Source organism: Scomber japonicus, chromosome 16 (assembly GCF_027409825.1).
Source record: "Scomber japonicus isolate fScoJap1 chromosome 16, fScoJap1.pri, whole genome shotgun sequence".
In the NCBI taxonomy this organism is placed as follows: Eukaryota; Metazoa; Chordata; class Actinopteri; order Scombriformes; family Scombridae; genus Scomber; species Scomber japonicus.
In genome coordinates this window covers 16,879,014-16,898,290 of record NC_070593.1, presented here as the reverse complement: position 1 = coordinate 16,898,290, position 19,277 = coordinate 16,879,014, and the positions used below count along the sequence as shown (strand labels likewise).

At 38.5% G+C, this 19,277-nt stretch overlaps 3 protein-coding genes across 3 annotated transcripts; all 3 read right to left on the bottom strand.

Moving 5' to 3' along the window:
• Positions 1 to 860: 860 nt before the first annotated feature.
• mrpl35 (mitochondrial ribosomal protein L35) lies at positions 861 to 4,935 on the bottom strand. Its single transcript, XM_053335532.1, has 5 exons — positions 4,806 to 4,935; positions 3,542 to 3,679; positions 3,164 to 3,329; positions 1,803 to 1,947; positions 861 to 1,116 (listed from the first exon to the last, which is right to left on the bottom strand). The coding sequence occupies exons 2-5, from the start codon at positions 3,570 to 3,572 to the stop codon at positions 928 to 930; spliced, it is 531 nt and encodes a 176-aa protein (XP_053191507.1). The 5' UTR covers positions 3,573 to 3,679; positions 4,806 to 4,935; the 3' UTR covers positions 861 to 927.
• A 1,403-nt stretch (positions 4,936 to 6,338) lies between these two features.
• On the bottom strand, positions 6,339 to 12,368 carry si:dkey-21a6.5 (tumor necrosis factor receptor superfamily member 4). Its single transcript, XM_053335607.1, has 9 exons — positions 12,199 to 12,368; positions 10,581 to 10,754; positions 10,226 to 10,364; positions 10,042 to 10,130; positions 9,602 to 9,665; positions 8,438 to 8,526; positions 8,226 to 8,338; positions 7,967 to 8,123; positions 6,339 to 7,144 (listed from the first exon to the last, which is right to left on the bottom strand). The coding sequence occupies exons 1-9, from the start codon at positions 12,245 to 12,247 to the stop codon at positions 6,987 to 6,989; spliced, it is 1,032 nt and encodes a 343-aa protein (XP_053191582.1). The 5' UTR covers positions 12,248 to 12,368; the 3' UTR covers positions 6,339 to 6,986.
• Positions 12,369 to 13,787: 1,419 nt separating this feature from the next.
• cfap99 (cilia and flagella associated protein 99) lies at positions 13,788 to 17,957 on the bottom strand. Its single transcript, XM_053335155.1, has 15 exons — positions 17,844 to 17,957; positions 17,585 to 17,729; positions 17,399 to 17,493; positions 17,204 to 17,310; positions 16,931 to 17,108; positions 16,739 to 16,819; positions 16,482 to 16,550; positions 16,262 to 16,348; positions 16,075 to 16,163; positions 15,676 to 15,880; positions 15,376 to 15,517; positions 14,639 to 14,790; positions 14,357 to 14,556; positions 14,047 to 14,239; positions 13,788 to 13,895 (listed from the first exon to the last, which is right to left on the bottom strand). Exons 1-15 carry the CDS (start codon positions 17,955 to 17,957, stop codon positions 13,788 to 13,790), a joined length of 1,965 nt encoding a protein of 654 aa, XP_053191130.1.
• Between the last annotated feature and the right edge of the window lie 1,320 nt (positions 17,958 to 19,277).

Sequence of the window (19,277 nt, the reverse complement as noted above, 5' to 3'; positions counted from 1 at the left end):
CTGAACTTTATTCACTGAGCCTGAGCCTTGGCAACATTTCACACAAATGACTACTGTCAGTTGTTGAAGGTTGGACTTGTGCGTTAGATTCATCATTTTCATTGTATCTGTATCATTCACAGTGGTTTGAAGTTTGAACTAAAGCTTCTCAGGTACAAAGGTTCTGTTTACACGTCATTCACTCTGATGTTGTAGATACACTTGTTATGCACATGAAATGAAAAAATAAGAATCAAACATTAAAATCTGATTGTGTTTCAGCATTAGTAGTATCAGTGTTAGTGTTGAAGGTGATTTCCTTCAATTTAAACTCATGCAAAGTGAAACAGAAAAAACGTGTTGCTAAGTAGCAGATTTGTAAACTTGTGTGTAGATCTATAACCTCATCATTGCATGATATTTGTTATTAATTTGTATGGAGGATTTCTTATGTGATTTTGTGAGAAGGTGTCGGCCTCTTCAGATGCCTGAATTATTTTGTCATTTTCAGTTGCTATGTAGTACAAACAGGATATGTTATGACTATCAGTTGGCTATACATACATATGAGTGACATGTCTTATTTACTGATAAACTAGCCACTTTATTGAGGAGGAGACACCACTTTACTGAGTTATCCTAAGAAATTTTGTTCTGGCAGGCCAGAATGTCAAATTACTTAAATTTCAACTTCAATGTGAAATGAAACTAAAAGCAGTGATGTAATGACATGATGGTTTATGGCTATGGATTTATTGTTCCATTTAATTAAATATTTCTGTTGCTTAAATCATCCATTAAATATGAAGCAAAACTTTGATTGTGTGTTTGTCTTTTTGTCTTAACAGAACATTTAAAAGCAGAAATTCTTTAAGACAGGACTTTATTATGTATATTACAATATAACATTATATTCCACCACAAAACAGGATGCCATGAATTGTCAAATTACACTTTGAGGTTGACCCGATCATGGTACTTCAGGTATGGGTCATCAGCATACCAGTTCCTCCTTCTCCAAAAAGATGTTGTCATTTTATCAAAAAGTTTGCTCTGTGTTTTGTTACAGAATACATGCTCTCTCAGGCGCTTTCGTCTGTCAGGTTTCTTCTTCCACATTTTCTTCTTGTATCCAGCCTGTTACCAGGGAGACACAAGCTCTTTAGTTGGACTGACAATGCTGTAATTTCAAGGTGGTAAAAGGATAGGCTCACAATTTTTCAAGTGTGTCTTAAAACAACAGTTCGGTGTTCATATGAACAGAGAAGTTTTAATTGCAGTAATTTAAAAAAATCCCCTTCAAATGCGCTTTCAATCTAAACCAAAATTCAGTGGCCACAAAAATGTATTTAAAAGTTGATGTGATGCTTATTATGAGGCTTCGGCAGTCTAAGTTAGTCATTTCAAGTAGATATCTGCAACATTTAAAGGCTTTTTAGCATCAAATTCCTTCTTTGTGCTTTCTTGGACAGTTGAGCCTCAGTGGATGTATAGTAACAAAAAGAGGGACTTTGGTAGTAACATGACTGTGATGTTGAAATATATCAACTTGATTTGACCCATTTGGACAGCTGAAAGTTCATATTATAAACATTTAAATACATTTTTGCACAGAAAGAGGACTGAATTTTGGGTCTCATCACTTACATTGTATGTGAAGGGATCTTCTAATGGTCTGTTAGGACAGGAGGAACAAGTACAGCAAGAAAAACACGATTCATTTGGGCACCTGGCTGTTATTTTAAGACAGACTTGAAAAATTGTGAAGCCTCCCTTTAAGAAAACAAACTGATTTTTGGCAGTTCACAGTAAAAGATTTGTACCTTGCGTCTGAGCCAAAGGCCACAGTGCAGCCTCATGAACCTCTCTGTCACAGATTTCACACTCTTCCTCTTCCCCTTCTTCAGACTGTAGTACGTCAGATTTCTGCTGGGCTGCAGAGTCAGAGAGGGAGTAAGAGACGACACCCTGCAAAAACACAAAACACAAAGAAGCACAATCAGAAAAAGCACAACTCTTATTTAAGGAATATTTCATTTAAAACGCCACTTAGCATCAGTCATAGGAAGAAAGCACTTCCTTACTCTCCTCTGGTTGCATGTAGCCATGTACATAGGTCTGGTTTTATTTGGCTATGTTATATCTGTCTCTGATAGCCCAAGATGTAATATGTGGTGCTCACAGCAATTAAAAAATGACATTTAGAGAAATTCTATAGCAACACATTTTTCCAGAGACAATGTCCTGGTTACTCAGGATGATCCACAGGCTCTGCTGAAAATAGTTTTCAATGGAAACAGAATAACAAGGGGCCAAACCAAACCACTACCGTAGCCCAAAACGGACAAACCAAACACTAGCTCTAAGAGAGGGCCTTTCACAATTTCACCGCAGGTTCTTCTACTGACTTGGGAGGGGGAAGAGGGTTATTCTGTTGGTTGCAATCTTCAACCTCACCATTAGATGCCTACACAATGGTAGGATTTCCTTCTTCTTACCTCATCAACCCTTCCCTTTCAAGTGTGGAGGAGAAGCTACGGTGGCCCTCTCTCTAGAGTGGTAGTTTGTCCGTTCTGGGACATTGTAGAGTGGAAGAGGACCCGCACCCCCTTTAGATATAAAGGGCTCACTCTAGGGTAATAAAAACACACTGATTCTTATTTTCAGGTGATTATACACTAATTAACCAATATTATGATCCATTTCTGCCAATAGAGCTCCCTAAATCTTACATGCTGGTCCTTGAACCAGCTAACTTGAGCGTTGGTTTTTGATATTTAACAAACAACTTTGTACTAGAGACCGACCAATACTGGATTTTTGGGGCTGATGCCGATATTCGAAAGTAAAAAATTTCCAATATTGATTTATTGGCTGATTTATACAGTATATATAAATACAATTTTTTTTATCAACACTTGTGATAAAGATATGTAATGGAGGCATGCCATTTACAGTTTAAAAGTAAATGCTGTAATGAAACAGTAAACTTCACTGGGAATTTAATCATCATAAATTGATCAGATATACATAAAATGCTGTCTATGTAATATATATATATACTTTGTACTACAGCAATTTAAGGCGACCAGCTTATTATCAGGTTATTATAATATCATATTGGCATGATGGAAGTGTGAATATCCGCAGCAAGTGTGAACATCACCCTCCCTCTGGTGTGTACCGTTGCAGGATGTTGTAGCGGGGTGTCTGACACACTACAGCCCGCAGAGGAGTGCGGACTGCGGCCGCAGCAAAGCTGTAGAGAGGCTGCGGCTGGACGAGACTGGAGAACTGACATATCTTTGGTGTCCTGGCGCATATGGACACAGACAGCGGCCTCAGCAGCCCTGAGACACACAAGGACAAACATGAAAACATGTTAACAGCAGCAACAGAAAATCACACCTACTCAAGCCTCACGTGCTGCCGACAAGAAGATAAAATAAGAATAAATAATATGTCGACAAACCAAAGTTACACAGCGTGGTTAACACTATACATATTATCATACTTAAAATCGCAAATGAAAAGGTATGCATATCAAATTGTAGATACATACCGGACACCCTCCTCGCCAGGGCGGCAGCCATGTTTCTTCCTCAATGTCGGCGGCAGTACGGGTTCCTGGATAGGACAAATCTCTTTTTTGCAGCGTCCAACGAAAATGCTGTACAGTACATCAGCACCATCTAGCTACCTTTAAAGGATAGTTTCACAAAAGTATCAAGCATGTCGTCTGGTGTCTTTATGGACACTGAAAGAAGATTTCTCTTTAGTTCACACTGGCTGGTAAAATCTTCCCTTCTAATAGCAGACTGCTCGACCACATTTCAGAGGGAAATGCTGCACTTTTTGGGGCTGTTTTCCATCTAAAATTTCTTTCAAAATAAAAATATGGTGCATTTGTATGGACCTTGGTTAAACAACCCCATAGCATATGAAACACCTCAAATTAGCTCTGCCCTGCAGCTGCAAGATTTTAATGTTTTTGTAATGTATACATTATTTAATTTCTTACAAAAATGCATCAATAATAATAATAATAATCCACCTATGAAATATATGCAGTAATACAACATTCTGAAATTGGCCATTCCAGATAATCAGTAGCTTACCTTTACATTTTGTACTTTAAGTAGGCCTGTATGTTGCTGCAAATACTTACTGTACTTTAACATGTATAAAATTTTTCAATGCAGGAATTGTATTTCTAATGCTGTGTTACTACATTGAGGTTTAATTATTTTTACTTAAGTATCTAAGAAACCTTTTTTTTAAAACCACTGCAATATGGTAATGAAGTGCATGGTGCAACTTTCAAGCTGACATTCTTGTATGCAACTTTCAGCCATATCAGTGTCTTTCTACTCCATGGTCGTCACATGTTTAACTGATCCGGAGATCTGTCATTTGTCACAGCCTCATGTTGGATGTTTGTGTATAATGTGGAAATAATTTCTCGGTGCTGTGACTGAATTTTGGGTCCCATCACTTACATTGTAAGTGCATTATGAAGGGATCTTCTAATAGTCTGTTAGAACCATAGACTGTGTAAAAATAAAGACGGGGGGGTATATGGGGATTGACTCTCTTTTGCGGTCAGCTTTAAGTGGCCATTTGAAGAACTGCAGTTTTTGGCACTTTACGTCGGCTTCATTTTTCAGCCCCAGAGGCTGCCACTTGGTTTAAACAGGAGGAACAATTACAGGAAGAAAAAGTTGATTCAATGTTCAATCAAGCACCTGACTGTTATTTTAAGACAGACTTGAAAAATTGGGAACCCACCCTTTAAGAAAACAAACAGTAAAAGATTTGTACCTTACCTCTCTGTCACAGATTTCAAACTCTTCCTCTTCCCCTTCTTCAGACTGTAGTATGTCAGATTTCTGCTGGGCTGCAGAGTCAGAGAGGGAGTAAGAGCGTTTAAGAGTTTAACTGATCTGGTGATCTGTCATTCGTCACAGCCTCATGTTGGATGTTTGTGTATAATGTGGAAAGAATTTTTCAGTGCTGTGACCGACCAACCACAGACTAACAGTATTGTTAGACATTCTTTTTCTTTAGTTTTATAAACCTTCTTACAATAAATAGACCTACTTGTCCCCGATATTTTGAAAGTGAGAGAGAGAGAGATTCTGAGAGCGGCTGTGCCAAAATGAGCTCTTAACTGTACTTCAACTTTTAGATGAAGGAACTGAAACAAATCACAGAAATAAATGATAAACAGGTGCCTAAAAGTACATATAGGATTCTGGCACAAGGACCAGGTCTCTAAACCTCAAGATTTTGAAGAAAATGTCCCAGTAAATTAGCCATGCATTGTATCAGGGTTTCTGATCTGCACTGTAAAAAAAACAAACAACAAACAACTGTAACACGAAGAAGTAAAAAGTCTGGCAGCCAAGTTTCCAGACATAAGAAATTACAGTAATTAACTATAACACACAATTACATGTAATAAACTGTAAAAATACAGAGCAAGATTTACAGCCAAAATGAAGTAGGTTGAAGTATATTATTGTTGATAATTATGCATAACTCCAGGAAAACAAACATATTATGTCAAAATACATGAAAAACAATGACATCTCAGGTTCATTTCTGTAAATGTATGGATTTATTTATTATGTCATTTCTGGAAAAACCCAGTCTATTAACGGTAATCTCCTAATAAAGTTTTTTTCCAATAAATAAGAATGACTGCAAAAAAAAACCCATAAAGGTCATTGGACAGTGGAATAACAATCACTGTAAATGTAGGCTATTTAGTAGTTAGTTTATGACATTGTCCTATCTACCTACAGTGATTTCCTGGAGGATTATGGTTTCTCCAAGTTAAAAAAAAAAAAAAAAAAAAGACACAATGTATAAATACAGAATGTGTGCTTTCAATAAAATTGAATTTCTTCATATGTACAGTAGTGGTTAATAATTTTAGAGGATTGAAATGTTAAAAAATGTTTAACTGTATAGTGGAAAGTAAACATTGTGTCAAAACACGTTAACAATAGCTATATTTAAACAAACTGCTGTAAACTTATTATGTATTATGCAGTTCTGTTATGGAATTTCCCATTATATCTACAGTGACTCCATATTAAAATACACACTCCCAAGATCACACACTCCAGATCAGTGGGTGGCGGTAATGCACCCCACAGTTATTTGCCACCTGAAAAAAAACCAAGAAGAGGAAGAAGAAAAAACTAAGAATAAGAATAAGAATAGCCACCTTTCTGTCTATGATAGCCACACAGTCTATATATAGTGCTTATACTTATATAAAGCCATCAGGGTCTGGCCTATAAATCTGAGGCACTTGAAAGAAATGATTATTGAATGAAGTCATTCAGAAATCACGCTCATCATTATCATTTATTTTTCTTTAAACATACAAATATGACCTTAAAAAAGCAGGTGAAAAACATTAAGCCAACGTATCAATGAAACTACAGACAACACATTGTATTGTATTTAAATGCATTAAAAAACACCAGGAACAAGGCACAGTTCACGCTTCTCTGTAACTGAGGAACTACACGAGTAAATGAAGGCACCCACAAGTCTACCAATGCATGTGTGCAAAGTAAATTAATTACCTCAGTAAAAAAGTGCTTTTCATAAGGGAGATAGTTTCCCACCGAGCTGTAGCACGCATCTCGTTTTCACCGCTCCAGCATACTTCTCATAATCCAGTAACCTAGTTTAGAAGAGGAAAGTATGTAGCTCTGAGTAGAACAACTGTAAATTAAAAAAAAAGGAACTACAAGAATTCACAAAAGAGCCAACCTCTGTCTCTCAATAATATATTCAAATGTGTCACTTAGAAAAGCTGGTTGATTACCAAAGTACTCTCAAGGCACTAAAATAGCAGTCCAGGATTTTACCATCAGTCTTCCTCTATCAGTTCTTTTGTCTTCAGTTGAGAGGCATGAGGAAAAAAAAGACTTGAGTAGGTTTTGTCCTTCTGAGCACTTAGGAAAGCTTGGCAGACGTCCTTTTGTTCACCAGCCAGCATATACAGGTTCTGCATCACAGGGAATCCCATAGTATCGACCTTGAGGTCGTTCTTTGCGTAATAACGGAGCTCGGGCGACAGTCAGCTCTCCATCAGTGTCCTTCCGTTGACGTAGTACCATTAAGATGATGAAGAGTAAAGCCACTGCAAAAGAGAGAGGGTCTGTTGTAAGGCTTATTAGAGAATGACAAAGAGTGCACTGATATCCTTATGACCCTTATTTTATTTCATTATGTCCAGTTTGTTTGTCATGTGGACAATAATCCAAAATACTTTCAGTGTGCAAAAAGAATAGTGTAACTCTCTGCTTGAGGCCAAATGAAAAAAGTTATATGGGCAGCATTTTATGTACATTTGATTCTTTTTTCAAATCAAGTTTAACAGGTATATATGCATGTTTTTTGTTCATACCTCCATTTCATCTTTATCACACGTGTTTGATAACCACATTTGAGGGATCATTGCAGAAAATGTGTATTTCTGTATATATTCTATATATATAAGATATCAGTATCAGCATCAACCCAAAAAATCTAGTTTTAATGCACCAATTTTAATGCAAGGGTGAAAAGTTCCACTGTATACAAGCTGTGTTTCATTGAACCATAGAAAACAGGCGTACCTAATGGGAGCTATGAGCCATTACCGTATCAAACACTAGTTATTAATACTTAAAAGACATTGTTTTGTGTGTAATCAGATTATAGAAATGTTGGACATTGCAGTTTGAAGCTAATTTTAAAGGCAATCAGTTGGAAAAGTATATGTCCCATGTCTTATCATGGTGTTAAGTAAAGGCAAGATGCATTATTATAGAAGCTCTGAAAAATCTGAAAATCATACTGGATAATTAAAACTGTGACATGGTTAAAAGAATTATGAGTGATAAACATTGTATTGGAATACTCCTTTATCTGTGTTAAAAACATGTAGTATTTTTGTACTTGTTTCAGCATTGTCACTCACCCCCTCCTCCAATGACTAACAGAGCAATAGTGACAGGAGCCAGTTCACAAGTGTCTCCTGATTTGCGGAAGAAAGTCTCCATGCAGTAGCTTGGAGCCAAGCTTCCCTCTGGACAGAAAGCATCACTGGGACACTGAATGGGGTTCACATCTGGACTCTGAAAACAGAATATACTCTTTCACTAAACGTATTATGTATTTTTTCTGGTTCATTTTCACAATCTCGTATCATGTAGCATGCGGGGGGCTTCAGTACTCACAGGACAGTAGTGATTCTCTGGGCAGACATCACAGCTTTCCTGACCCCAGTGGATCTGGTAGGAGCCACTGCCGCAGATCTGACACAAAGTCTGATGGGAAGCCTTGTGCATGCCTGTCCAAAACCAGATATCACCTGGATCACCTCTTTTTCTAATACGAGCTGCAGTTCTCATTAACATGACTAATTAGAGGCATGTAGCTTCAAGTTTACCTGGCCGACATGGTGTGCAGGATTTAGCAGCAGACTTTAGAGCTTCTGATCCTCCAGGACACATCTGGCACTGGGTACAACTAGACGAGCTGTCAGAGAATAAGACACTTGTTTTTGACTGTAAATGACAAATTACTATGAGTTTTATGACTGCGATAACTCAGCTTGGTGTTAACAGACATGCAGTGCAGTACATGTCTTGTTGTTTCAGATGGGTGCAGTTTAGGTGGATGGGTGACTTAGTTGAAGTAAGGGTCAAATATGATGACCCAGGATCATGTACAACGCCTTTTCTATCAGTGAACACAAGCTTTGGAGCTGTGGAAATTGTTGCTTCTCGTGGCAGCAACCCAAGAACTTGCTGATGGACACAAGCCGTGCAGGAAACAGGCTTTTCGGGCCTTGGCAAGACCATGTGACTCTTCCCCTCATCGAATTGGTGCTGCCAGAACAGAAGGACGACAGTTTCTGTGGCCAGAACACCTGCAGCTTTTGTTGGCATGGAAGTAAAACTCAGTTGTGGGAGACCATGAAGAAGAGTTTTTGCTGGTTTCAAAAACATTATGAAACTGTTGTGGTGAACAGCTTCCATCCCTCACCCACAAGTCATGAGTTTTGAATCACATCACATATACAAGATGCTTAAATCAGTTTCTTTTACATGGTGTACGAGCTTTGATATGTAGAAGGAGCTCCAGTTAACTGCTGCTTCTTCACTTCGTCAGTTCAACCAAGACACCACATGCACCATCTTACATTTCCAAGACCAGTTTGACTGTATAAGCAGTATTAATATCCACCAAGACATGATCATACTTGCCACTTGAATTTTCATGCTAACTGCTGAATAATCAAGGTGGTAACTACGGAGCTGGTTGTATGTGTGTGAATGTGTGTGTGTGTGTGTGTGTGTGTGTGTGTGTGTGTGTGTGTGTGTGTGTGTGTGTGTGTGTGGGTGCGTCTATGCTGGCACGCAGAATGGAGACATGAGATAGAAACATGTGATGTTCTATCTGGTTGTTACATGAGTGATTTTCCAAACACAGAGATAGTCATGAAAGTTCCTCACTGATTTATGAATCCTAGTTACAAACAGCAACAAAAACAAACAGGAATAGACACAAATAGACACCAAAAACCCGGTGACATTTAAGTGCGACTTACTTGCAAAAGCTCCCTAGTGTACATGGTGAACATGTAGTAGAACTCTGCTGTGATGAAAAGAAACCTGCAACACAGACAGAAAGAAAGAAAGTAACAGCTGTGAGTCTTGTTTTCTCTCTAATTTTAGATGATCTGAAAATTAATTCAGGTCATTCCATAATTACAACTACATAAGTAGATAATGAGTTCATCAGCAATTGGAGAAATATGTATTTAGTGAATAATTGTTTTGAACAGTTGGTTATCAGAGGTCAGATAGATTGCTAACATACAACAATGTGCAGCAACACACTAACCCTAGAAGGAATTTAAAGAATTAAGTCTAATTTGTGACTACAAGCCAACAGCCGATTTGGTCTGAATTAAATTGACTAGTTACTGAGTTACAACACTACTACTTCTTTTTGAATGATTTTTGTTTACTAGCTAAATAAACGCACCTGGGGAACAACTCGTGCAACTGTCTCTACCAGTGTTATTGTTGGAGGATCCAGGAGGGCAGGGGTGACATAATGGACTTCCAGTGAAACTGTACAGTAGTGTGAAATATACAAGAAATTGATTAACTATTTTAGAATGCATTGCATTTTAAAAGAAAGTATGTTGGCAAAACCGCATCCTTACTTTGTGTAGAAGCCACGGTCACAAGGTAGACATTGCTGCTGTCCAGCCATCGACTGATAAAAGCCTCTGTTGCAAGGCAGGCAGGCTCCGGGAAATAGGCACAGCCCGGGGTCGGAGCAGCACGTACACAGCAGGGTGTCTGGGGAAAGACAGAGGACCATTTCTAAGCTTTGACTTTGATGTCTGTTATTACATTTTTAACCACTGTAGAAAGAAATCCTAAGACATTTTCTTTGCAGACAGTATGCAAGAAAGAGTTAAGATCTTAAACATTAAAAAAAATCTCTGTGATGAACTATCATACGAAAAAAAAGAATTTGTGGTTTCATGTCAGATGACATCATCACTGACTCACTGTTGTCCCACTGAGATCCTGGTGCGCAGGGCTCACAAGTAGAAGTATTGAATGCAAAGCAGCCTGGGGTTGTGCTGCTGAGAATCACAGGAGTTACAGTCAGCTCAGTCACGTTCTCCATGAGAGTGGTGTCCACTATGGCAGGCGTAAGTGTCGTCTGGCTCACCACCATGCCTGGAAGAAAACAAATATAAAACACAACTATTTCATTTGCCTTAAATGCTTCATGTAAGTAAATTATTGATTTGACCGTCAGACGACCTCTTGAAACATTCATGCAATCTCTCTGCGGTGTTTGCAGTGTGTTGTCTCAAATGTTTTTACACAACATTGGAAGCACAAAAGACAAATCCTATGAAACATTAACTGGGTCAGCATATGTCATTTGCTTTGGGGGCCCCTTTCCACATCTTAACCCTCAATAATTGCTTACCTTTACAGTATCAGTTCAACATCTATGTGGCTTAATCATAAGCCTTTGCCATTTTTCTGTGTCTTTTGTTCACTCAGTCACTCTGAAATGTTGTGTTTGAGGTGTGTTTGCTCATATTTTCACACACTGAACTGTGCAGAAAGGGGAATGAATGCATAAAAATACATATCAACAAAGTAGATCTTCCTCTGACAAGGATCCAGACTTGTAAACAACAAAACAGAAAGCTTTGTGGTTTCCTGTTTGGTCTATGTCACCTGCTAGCCCTGTATGTTTTATTTCATATAGAAGAAGAAGAATGTATAACTTCTTTATTAAGCTATAGTGGTGTCACCGTGATATATCTTAAGCACATGGTTCAACATCGCCAGTGAGAGTAGTGGTGGCAACAGGTATAAGCACATCTGCAAAACAGAGCCCATATTGTGGTAGTAATCACATTAGCCATGTGCCTAAGTGCTTTCTTGAATAGGAGCCATCTTCCTCATGAAATGTAATTATTCAGAAAGGGGGTCATGTGATTCTTCTGGTCCAGTCTCAGCTGGGTTGGCAACATTTCTCTCTCAAACTCTCAGACTGTGTTAAACTGTAAAAGAACCGCTGTAATGCTGAAGTTTGGAAGGTTATGATATAAAATGATCCCTATTAAGAGAGATTAAAGTGGCGCAAGCACAGCAAGATACAGTGAACTAAAATAAGGTTAATACTATTATCAAGTTCCACAGAAACACAATAAGTCACTTTTATAGTGACTTTCAAGATTAAAGTTTGTTATGAAGTTTGGGTTTGATTGTAAAACCAAGAGAAATCTGAGAAAAAGAGCTTCTCAACAACAATGAACCTAACTACGAGGAACACAACTTGTCTACCTAAACTTTATGAAGCATCTTAATACACAAATCTCCAAATGTAATTATTGTTCATGCATGATATTTATTCCACTCAAAATCATCTCCTAATGTGCAAATGCAGCGTCCATTACACAGGAAAACTCTATAATAAGCTTATTGTTCTTGCTTGAGGTTATTCCAGTTGAGACTGTGAACCTCAACATTGAATTAATATTAGGGTATTCCATGTTATGTGTTGTAATAGCTCTATAATAAACAGGTATATTGCACATTCGTAACATTTTGTAATATTACAGTATTTTTTTCCATAATGACGCAAGATTATAAATCTTACCTAAAAAGCAAGCGGCGGCTATTGCAGGCAGAAGTCTGCGACAGTCCATCCTCCAGATATTATTGACAACTACCTCCAAACAATGCTGAGCTACAGCATCTCGTCCCCGTCAAGTGGTCGAGCAACCTTTGTTTTCACAAAGGACGTCAGTGAAGCTCGCTCACTGTGGGATCAGTCCTCTCATCAGTGTCATATGACAAAATACACATCATGTGATTTTGCTTTAGAGGCGAAAAACTGAGCAAACTGGGCTGAATTAAAGGCAGGTCTCTTGTAGTTGCAGGGGACAGCCAGCAGGGGCGCTGTTGCTTCTTGTATAAATACTGTAAGTATTTGGTATATGGATGGTTACTGTACATGGATCTATTTTTTCAACGGTATTTCCAAACAGATGGCACTGCTTCGACCTCATGATACTCTGAGTAATGATGATTGTTTGTATGTACAGTAACTTGCGACTGCATTTACAGAAGTAACACTAACATTGTTGTTTTAGGGAAGTGAAATTAACTCATGGGTCATAAGTTGAAGGAGCTTATTGTAATGCTGCACACACAAAAACACACACACACACACACATAAACAGGCAGGTCGAATCTACATGGGGTGGTGGTGAAAATGTTATGCTCTTTAGTAGATTTTCTGCAAAAAACCCCTTAAATTAACATAGGCTATGTACTTTTTTATTTAAAATGTAATAGTTCACTTATTGTCTGATGAAAACCAACCACAGTGTGGAGCCTTATGTGACGCAGGATTAACCAAAAGTCAAAGATCTCTGTGTGCACAGTTACATTCAGGTCTATTACCACTTGCTCTACAAACAGGCATTTTTCTATGTGTTTCATGAGAGACTAAAGATCAAGTCTATTTTATGTTTTTATATTTTGGTGTCTTGTAAGCCATGCAAGCTGGGCCCTTGTATGTTCATCATAGACTAACTAATTAACTAGACACACACGATTTCTTTCGGGAGTCCTGCTGGGTTTGTGGTTATCATGGCGCTGTCCGTCTTCGAATCATTTTTCCCACACACTTGTTGATACAATATGCTAACAAATGAGCACTTGCCCAGACAGTCAAAAATGAATAAAATAGTCAATCATGAGATTTCATTTTCTTGAAAACATTTTTTAAATTTCATTCTGATGAGATAACACTACTGTCAGGTAGAAACTTCCTAACTCCATATTTTGTTTTGGACATATTAGGTTTCTGACAGCAATCAGAATTTTCAACATCAAGAGCAAAAGTCAAGCCCTGTGTCATTTTGCTGCCCAACAATAAAGAAAAGGGTGCATTGCACTTTTTTCCCCCCATCATTGAGGTCCCCTTTCTACTCAAGGGCCCCTGGGCACTTGCCCAGATTGGTAGTATGGTAGATCCAGTCATGCAAACATCAGAGCAACAGTTGGATGGTCTCACTGTGCATGAAATAAAACAGTGGCAGCCAATTTTACACAGCTTTAATGGTAAATGTGTCATATTCAGAATGTAACACATGATGATTAATCACACACAGCTCTTACAGCTCATCGCTAACAAACTGTCTGATCTAAAAATAATCCATTGCACCATTTTGTATATGTTTACGTCTTGAGTGTTTCTCTCTGAGAAACAACATAAGGAGCCTCCTTCTGGATATAACGCTCTAAGCTCAGCTCCAAGTCCTCCCAGCTTTTCTCCTTTGAGCTTTCCTGTCGAAACAAGAAACACAGAGATGAGTGAGGAAAAAGATTATTTACTGCGACTACCGTGAAGAATCTCTACAGTAACAAAAACAGACAAAGCTTACAAGTCCCTCACTGAAAGGACACTGTTTTTCTTTGTTGCGGATTTCATGCTCACTTTGTTGTGTGTCCCTGTGTGTCTGACTGTGTGAGCTGCTGCCTGCTCAGCGGTTTTGGCCTTGTTGCTTTCAATTTGCTTCAGTCTTTGGCGCTCTTGCTGTTTCTCTTGGAGCTTTTTCTGCAGAACCAAAACTCTCTCGTCCTGAGGTACGGCCTGCCGGAAACCCAGCGTGGCTTTCCTCTTCTCTTTCCTGTAACGTGCCAAAACTATCACCAATGTGTGTGATATTTGTGTGTTCGTACATTTGTCTGCGCTTGTGTGTGTTGATACGTCTACTTATTTTTCTTAGACCCAACATTTGCCTGACCTGATGGTAGAGGCCTGTGCCAGCGCTCTCCTGTGGATGTTGTCCAGCTGCTCCAGCAGCAGCTGCTTCTTGCTCTCCCGCTCCTCCAGGATGCACTCCCGTTTCTCCTGCTGCTCTGTTTGCTGTGCCTCCTTCAGAAGGCCCAGCCGCTCCCTTGTCTCGGCCACAGACATCTCTCCCAGCAGCCCATGGCCTGCAATCTGGCATGGGACACAAAAAGGTGACACAGAGATGAAAGTGTGTGAGATGTAAGAATGCCAGCGGTCCTTTTCTTTCACTTACCTCTGTGTTGTCAAAATTCTTAACTCTAATGTGAGGAAGTGATTCGATGGCGCGGATTTCACTAATGATTTCAAATTTTCTGCTGAGCTCTGCCTGTGCCTCATCCAGGGCTTGACCAAGGAGCTCTCGACTTTCCTCTGAGACTTCTTTCACTGCGAGGATGGCATAAAATAATTTAGAATGAAAAGAAAAATCATGACAAAATGATCATTGCATCACATTTCATGTTAAAAATCACTCTCTCCAGACATCTTTTAGGATGTATATAAAATGTTGTACTTATAATAATTTGTGTCCGATACAGTTTTCCGCCAAAAAAGTTAAAATATCTTGTTCAAATCCTGACAATTACATCTGTATCTTCTCCCTCATTCAAAATCACAGAATCTATGAATATCCAACTATATATATTTTTTTAAGTTTAACTGCTGGACACAAGATGTTTCCCACTTCACTCTAAAGTCCACTTTTAGGTTTCAAGTTTCCACATCATGCTTGTGTACGTTCAATATTGGAAAATTGATTGGCTGCAAAAGTTGTGATGTCACCAATCCTGTTTATAGGCTCTGCCACTTGAAATCAGATTTTCAGTGAACGCAGAGAAACTCTCCTCTTTCAGCAGATGAAAATGAAAACAGCCTTCAAGTATCAAACTCTACACATCCATCATTCTGCACAGTGAAGCATTCATCTGTACGAATAAGGGGTGGAGTGGAAGGGGACTTGAGGGGGCTCACCAATTCTTTGCTTTAATTTCTGCAGCTTCTCTTTAGCTGATTTTGAGTTCTTGTGGCCCTCTGCCACTTGTTGCACCAAGTCTTTCATTCCTTTTTCGTCCTGCAGCCTTTTCTCCGCATATCTCCGCATCAGCTGAGCTGTCTTTACAAGACACAACAAAGAAACCGTGAAAAAGACATTTTTCACACATAACTATCAATCCCTTTAAAATGACATCTTAAAGCATGTTTTTGTCTAATTACTCTCCTCGTTACACACTTTAAAGTGCTGTGTAATCCTCTGTAAATGCCTTTACCCACCTCTTCTTTCTTGAGCTGAGCAGTCTTCTGATTGCGTTCCATTATTCGTGTGCGGGCCATTGCTGCCTCCTCATAACTGATTTGTCCTTCTAGATGCCTGCGCTCAATCTTTGCCAACTCCTCCTGAAGATCCCTTTCTCGCATCTCTTTCTGCCACTGTAGGAAAGAGGAGGGCTCACGTGCCCCCTGCACCAGATGCTCTATTCTGTGTCAACACACACATGACGACACAGAAAATACTTTGATCTTGAGATCAAGATCTTTACATATATGCAACATCACAATGAGACAATTCAGTCTAAATGAATTGTAAAGTCCGTCAGAGGAACAAGTGTCTAACTCTTTTAACAGTTTGTTTCATGCTGAGATTCATATTAACAGGTAAATGCTGTGCTGTACCTCTGCAGCTCCTCCTCCACCTGACGGTCGTGTAGCGCCTCTTGCCTCAGGATGGCGGCACTATTGAGCTTGACGGGCCAGCTGTTATTCTAACAGGATCAGAAAAATCATCATCACTTCAGTCAATACATCTTATTAATATAATGAAGACTGATCCATTCGAGCAGGTGAAATAATCTAATCTCACTTTATTATTGGAGGGATGTCCAGAGGAATGAACCGAACTGAACTTGAGCTCTGAATTCAAGTCTTTCTCGATCCGGGACATCACTTTCTGCATTAAACGATGGTTCAGCAGAAATGTACATGGTCAGTCAAATTTACATCAATATCTTGTTTTTTATTTTATTATATAAGTTTAAATATAAATACCATTATTTTTTAAAGATAAGAAAAATTGCCCCTACCTTTGTGTTTTCAGACTTATGTGGATTTGCACATCTGAACTGTTTCATATTTGCTTCATACAGCAGTTCCTTCAATGAGGAACAGATAGGATGTCAGGCAGTGTTAAATATTCATTATTTATGTATAAGGTCAAAAATAATTAACAATACAGTGGCTTAGAAATATAAAAATACATTGTCCAGTGTTTTAATGTACAAAAAAGTCATATTAATTCCAGTGTTTAACTCTTGGTTGTGCCGTCAAACTTATTTTTTACCTCAGTCTTTTGATGGTTCCTTTGTTTGATCTCCTCTATTATCTGCATCTCTTTTGGAGTCCTGTAGGTGCTATTTGGTACCTACAAAACAAGTTATATGAGCTTTACATCCATCTATACACAGCTTAATAACCTGTCTATATGTTCTTAAAGGATATACTGTATCTGTGGATAGAACTGTAAATGGCTAACCAGTTTGTGTTTCTCCTGCTGTGGGATGAGCTCAGGTATGGGCAGAGCTCGTGGTTTAGGTTTGGTTAGAGAGAACTCCTGGGGCTCAGTGGTTTTGATTGGAGCTTTCTTGATCTGACTCCCACAAAACATTTTGACAGCAAGCTGGTCCAAGAGATTATCAATCTCAGGGCGCCACCTGAAGGACAAATGTGATAGATATAATCATTCATGTCTTGCATTAAAAACAACTATTAATGCCTAAAAATATGCTCAAGGGACTGCTTTTTTCACCTTAGCAGAGGGCCAACCCAGTGTTTCTCCACGTAGGCAGCATCGTAGATATTATTCCACTTTTCTTGTATCCATGTGGTGAGGTTTGTGAAGAAGAAACTCAGGAACTACAAACAAGCACAGCACACACTAACATACTGCACACCATACTGTAGATTTTCATTGCTGTTTCAAATCACAAATGGACTTTCTTACTGTGTGCATTTTCTTGATGTCCAGAGATTTGACAATGTTGCTAAAACTCTGAAGTCCAAGGTCATCAAGGACAAATGTGGCGAGGTAACAGATAACTGAAAACAATATTATAAATGTAAATATCATGTTAGGCCTATATTCAGACTGAGCTAAAAACAATCTAATTGTTTCAGGTAATTAACTTACTGGCAAACTGGCTGCGATCACCTCTGGATAAACATTTCCCATTCTGGCTGTAGAAGGCATTGATGACCACATCCAACAAATGTTTGTACTCAACACATCCAGAAACAACATCAAGTATGAACTTCTTATGTTGGGTGTCCATGTGCTGCAACAAATAACAACATTTTAAGGTCGATATGGTAAACCTGCCTCATCTGGACACTGATCTGAGACCATCTGTGGTGTATTCCAATCAACTATACTACACCGTCTACTGTACCTGCAGATCCTTTGAAGCATCTTCCATGAAATCATCCAAACACTGTCTGCCTGCACTGAACTTATCGAGCAGCACGGTGGCCTCCTTGACAAGTGATCCATAGCTTGATGCCATTTTATATCGACCTGCAGAAAGCTGGTGGAGATTGATGACTGTTGTGAAAAAGATCTCAGCTATAGCAGAAAGGCCCACAATTCATATTAACAATATTGTCAAAAAAGTGTTCTACCTGAAAGAGATCCAGGTGGTTTCTACAACAACAACAAAAGTTGATTTAGAAAGTCATTTTTCTCAAGAAAATCCACAGAGCGGCTAGTTTTCAGCTCGAACCGTTGCCATGTTCATTCGTTGCTTAGCAACACACTGGTGTAAACAGAAACGTGTCCCAGTTTGAACGCCTAAAGTTAAATGAGCAGTAGTTTACAAATAGAGAGAATGGGTTTTATTAAATTACTTAAAAGATTTGTTTACACTTTCTGACAGTTTAATTCATTATATGAAACCATTAATGATTTTTAACCATCGGAGAGAGATTAACAGTGTGTCATCGTGTCATTCTGATCTTTTGTTGGCAGCCATAACAAAAATTATGACGTAGCATTTCGTGACGTCTGTGCAAACCGTGCGCTGCCTTCACGTGCTGTTGGAAATATGGATATACACACAAAATTAACCACCGACGTGATACATAGTTTACAACAGGGGGGAAAAATAATTATCATCAGGCAGTAGGCCTCAATTTGATTCAGTTCGCAGGAAAAAGTAACTAACATCACGGTTTTGAAGGGGTTAGTAGTGAAAAGCTGATTACTGACAAAATCACATGCAAACTGGGGTTTTAGAGTAGTCTCACAATGCATCAACTGATTTCCTGCCTTAATCTGATTAACATAATCAGATTTTTTGTGAACATGTAAACAAAGTCATTGGTTTGGCATTGTGTTATCACAAATTATTTTTGAAATAGGCAATATATTTTAAGAAACAGCTTGTGGCGTGGAAACTTCAGCTCTTCAATACACTCTACTGAACTTTTCAGTAGTGTCTAAGTAGGAAACATCTTGTGTCCAATAACTAATTTGAAATTAAAGATAAGCGCAACTGAATTTTTTCTATTGTCTTTTTTCTCTTTCAACTTTGTTTGGAACAAGGGTGTTGTACAGTTGTACCTGTCATACAGCATGGCACCCCCTTTCACAAAAGAAACAAAAAACCAGAAAACAACATCACAAAACAACAAAAGTGGTATATTCCTATTTATACCTGTATATATGAGCACATATCCTTAAAGCCCAATATATCTTGTGCACCTCATTTATTATTACTCTTTTGCCCCACTGTTAGTGTTACTGTTTTTATATGTATATATTGCACATACAGTAACTATTCAGTAGTTACTATATCTATCTATCTATCTATCTATCTACTGTATTT

Bases quoted from the DNA above. Each gene is read 5' to 3' on its own strand.
- mrpl35 (XM_053335532.1), bottom strand. From the start codon at position 3,572: ATGGCTGCCGCCCTGGCGAGGAGGGTGTCCG. The intron at 3,330-3,541 runs GTATGTATCTAC...TGTGTGTCTCAG, and splicing joins CCTGGCGAGGAGGGTGTCCG to GGCTGCTGAGGCCGCTGTCT. The intron at 1,948-3,163 runs GTACACACCAGA...GTGTTTTTGCAG, and splicing joins CGCTACAACATCCTGCAACG to GGTGTCGTCTCTTACTCCCT.
- si:dkey-21a6.5 (XM_053335607.1), bottom strand. From the start codon at position 12,247: ATGGACTGTCGCAGACTTCTGCCTGCAATAGCCGCCGCTTGCTTTTTA. The intron at 10,755-12,198 runs GTAAGATTTATA...GTTTTCTTCCAG, and splicing joins AGCCGCCGCTTGCTTTTTAG to GCATGGTGGTGAGCCAGACG. The intron at 7,145-7,966 runs GTGAGTGACAAT...TCTCTTTTGCAG, and splicing joins GTTAGTCATTGGAGGAGGGG to TGGCTTTACTCTTCATCATC.
- cfap99 (XM_053335155.1), bottom strand. From the start codon at position 17,957: ATGGCATCAAGCTATGGATCACTTGTCAAGGAGGCCACCGTGCTGCTC. The intron at 17,730-17,843 runs GTACAGTAGACG...TATTTGTTGCAG, and splicing joins ATGCTTCAAAGGATCTGCAG to CACATGGACACCCAACATAA. The intron at 15,518-15,675 runs GTGGGTAAAGGC...TGTCTTGTAAAG, and splicing joins CTCAGCTCAAGAAAGAAGAG to ACAGCTCAGCTGATGCGGAG.